Source organism: Wasmannia auropunctata, unplaced genomic scaffold (genome assembly GCF_000956235.1).
Source record: "Wasmannia auropunctata unplaced genomic scaffold, wasmannia.A_1.0 LD336048.1, whole genome shotgun sequence".
Lineage (NCBI taxonomy): Eukaryota > Metazoa > Arthropoda > Insecta > Hymenoptera > Formicidae > Wasmannia > Wasmannia auropunctata.
The window spans coordinates 508,485-511,301 of NW_012026842.1; the positions used below are offsets into that span (position 1 = coordinate 508,485).

Here is a 2,817-nt window from a genome sequence, read left to right on the forward strand (position 1 = left end):
ATAACGACAATTTGATCTGCACCATTGTTACATCACTGAGGATGGCCAGATGGATGGCCGAAACGTTTGACAATAAATCTATATACGCGGAATAAACGTGTGTTATTTACTGAATTTATCATTGCGCAACAATTACCGCGCCAATTCCCATTAGCCTATTCTTTTAAATTGGTAAATTACTTTAATTTAATAAATTTTCGCGGTGGTGTTGCATCGTACGATAGGACAAATTCAAACTGGCAAAATGGGAGAAACGCATGTGTTTCGTTTCATGCATGATATGTAAGAAGACAAGGTGAACCAATATAGTAGCCAATATTTGATTAACCAATCAGAATCCTGTCCAAAATGCAAAAAGCACTTATACACTTATACTTTTATTATATAAGTGCATTTTGGACAGGATTTTGATTGACTAGCTTTTGCCAGTCTTTTGTCAGTATGCGCGTTGGTTCACCTTGCCTTCCTCTTACATCATGCAATCATGTTCAGTCCAGTTCAGTCGTTTGCAGTCGTTTGGTACCTAAGCAGCTATTTGGCCAGCTTTAACGTGCTTATAGTGTGATATTTAACAAGTTTCTAGTTCAAACTGGTTCAAACCGAAAGAGATTGATGGAGGACCCAATGCAAAAGAAAATTCACGCAAAGGAAAAACCTTGCATGTCCAAAAACGATGATGTTACAACGCAAAATAATGAAAATACATTGGATTTGAGTACCGTTTTAACCTACGATATTTTGAGAATTATCTTTCAATATTTAGATGCAAGGGATCTGGCGAACGCTGCGATGGTTTGCAGGTATGTAGATATCGATGATCCATTAATGATCCATACTCGATTTAGTTCTGAATACTTATTTAATTCAAGCAGAATGCTATGGTTATGGATTTCTGTCATCATATATTTGAATAAATACGAATAAGATTTGATTTATAAATAATCTCTTGAGGCATTTTTTAAAAGTTTATTTATGATAAAACTATTAGTGATAATATTTAACATCGTTATATTACAAATGAAAAGTGCGTGGACATTGTAAGCTAAACGCAGCATAAAGAGTATGAAATTATTCTTTTCAGATTCTGGTTAGAAGCTGCGAATAATGAGAAATTGACAAGAGGTCATCCATGTTACTTCACACAATTTTACGATGATTACGACAGAAACGGACGACACGAATTATTATGTTATATCAATAGAATAAGAATTAAACCATCAATAGGTTTCTTTTTTATGCGTTCAGACACACCACGTAATATATATATAGAAGGTATATATTTTATATTTTTTCATATTTTCTCTGGTGTGAAATAAGAATCAGATGAATAAAAAGCTCCTGTTAACAGTAGCAAGTATGTAAATATTTTATTCTGATTTATGACAAACTATTTTTTTGATATTTTAATACTATAATACTAGGCTTTTTATTCATTTTTCCATCTAATTAAAAGTCATTAGAATAATGTAAGATTATTAAAATCTTCTTTTTTCTTTTTAAGAATGTACAGAGGCTTTGCTACCTAAAGATTGTGAAGCTATAATGTTGTATAGTGAAGGTATTATTGTACAAAATTGTCAATTTCCAAATATAACATGTGTGTTTTTGCCACAAATCCCGAACGTTAAAATAAAATCGTTCATACTGTCAGAAAATTATATCATACAAGAAACAGCTGAATATCGGGAGATAATTAGCACAATTGTTAATAATGAAACATCTACCTTGAGTGATAAGACATCTACATGTTTTATGTTATTTTGCAATGGAAAGGACCGTACCACAGCACAACGTTGGGCCTCAGCCATACAAGAAATTAGGTATATGTTTATGATATATATGTTTATCTATATAAATATACGTATATTTAATTCAAGCAATAATATCCGAGTTTGTTATTTAGATATGTTCAACTATTGTACTACAATTGCTAACGCTCGATATTTATTTCTTTTTTATACTCAGCAAAGAATGTGAAGCAGTTTCTGTATGGGGCGGGGTGATGATAGACATTCATGCACAACGCGCACATACTGACTTGCGCAAAAGACAAATGAGAACCAGATCGCTTGAGAAAATGAATACATTTGAATATTGTGTCGCCGTTCTAATTACTGGCCCTATATGGACGTGGTCCGTGATTTTGGAATGGACATGCAATACAAATGAGCTAATCGAAGCGAGATTAAAATTATTTAAGAACAAAGTGAAGTTAAAAAAACATTCCATAGGATTTATGATCATGTCCGAACCTCGTGAATCTTCATATTTAGAACCAGTAATATTCACAAGATTATTCCCCGAAGTACGCTTAGTAGGTTGCATTAGTTATGGCGAGTTCGGCAAAAATACTGCCGTCAATGAGATGAACGAAGAAAGTGAGTAATCCTTTTTTCTCTTTTTCTTTTCAAGTGAAAATATAAAATATAATGATAAAATGGTTTTCTTTTTGTTTTAGGGAATAGTAAATTTTGGTATAATGATCTCTGTACTGTATTTTTGATACTTACGTATGGTTAACGTTTTTTAAGAAGAGACATATGACTGCTACATGCTGTGAACATATTTTATTTATCACTTTGTATTACTAGATTTAGGTTTTGTATTTACCAATCTTTTCTGTTATTAATGGAACATGAAAGCAATGATCGTTCGATATTCACAGAACAAAAATGTACAGTATAACGAATGTTGTAGCAATAAACCTGATTACAGAGATTTGTATCTTATTCTAGATGTAATATCTACGAATGCGTGTTTTGTATATGTTCTAAAATGATGTAGCCGAATAAGGAAACAGATCGGAAGAGCACACGT

General features: G+C 32.3%; 1 protein-coding gene across 1 annotated transcript; it reads left to right on the forward strand.

Moving 5' to 3' along the window:
* The first annotated feature begins 500 nt into the window (after positions 1 to 500).
* LOC105451650 lies at positions 501 to 2,718 on the forward strand. The gene is made up of 5 exons (XM_011692221.1): positions 501 to 800; positions 1,082 to 1,272; positions 1,502 to 1,820; positions 1,966 to 2,378; positions 2,459 to 2,718. The coding sequence occupies exons 1-5, from the start codon at positions 613 to 615 to the stop codon at positions 2,518 to 2,520; spliced, it is 1,173 nt and encodes a 390-aa protein (XP_011690523.1). The 5' UTR covers positions 501 to 612; the 3' UTR covers positions 2,521 to 2,718.
* Positions 2,719 to 2,817: the final 99 nt, after the last annotated feature.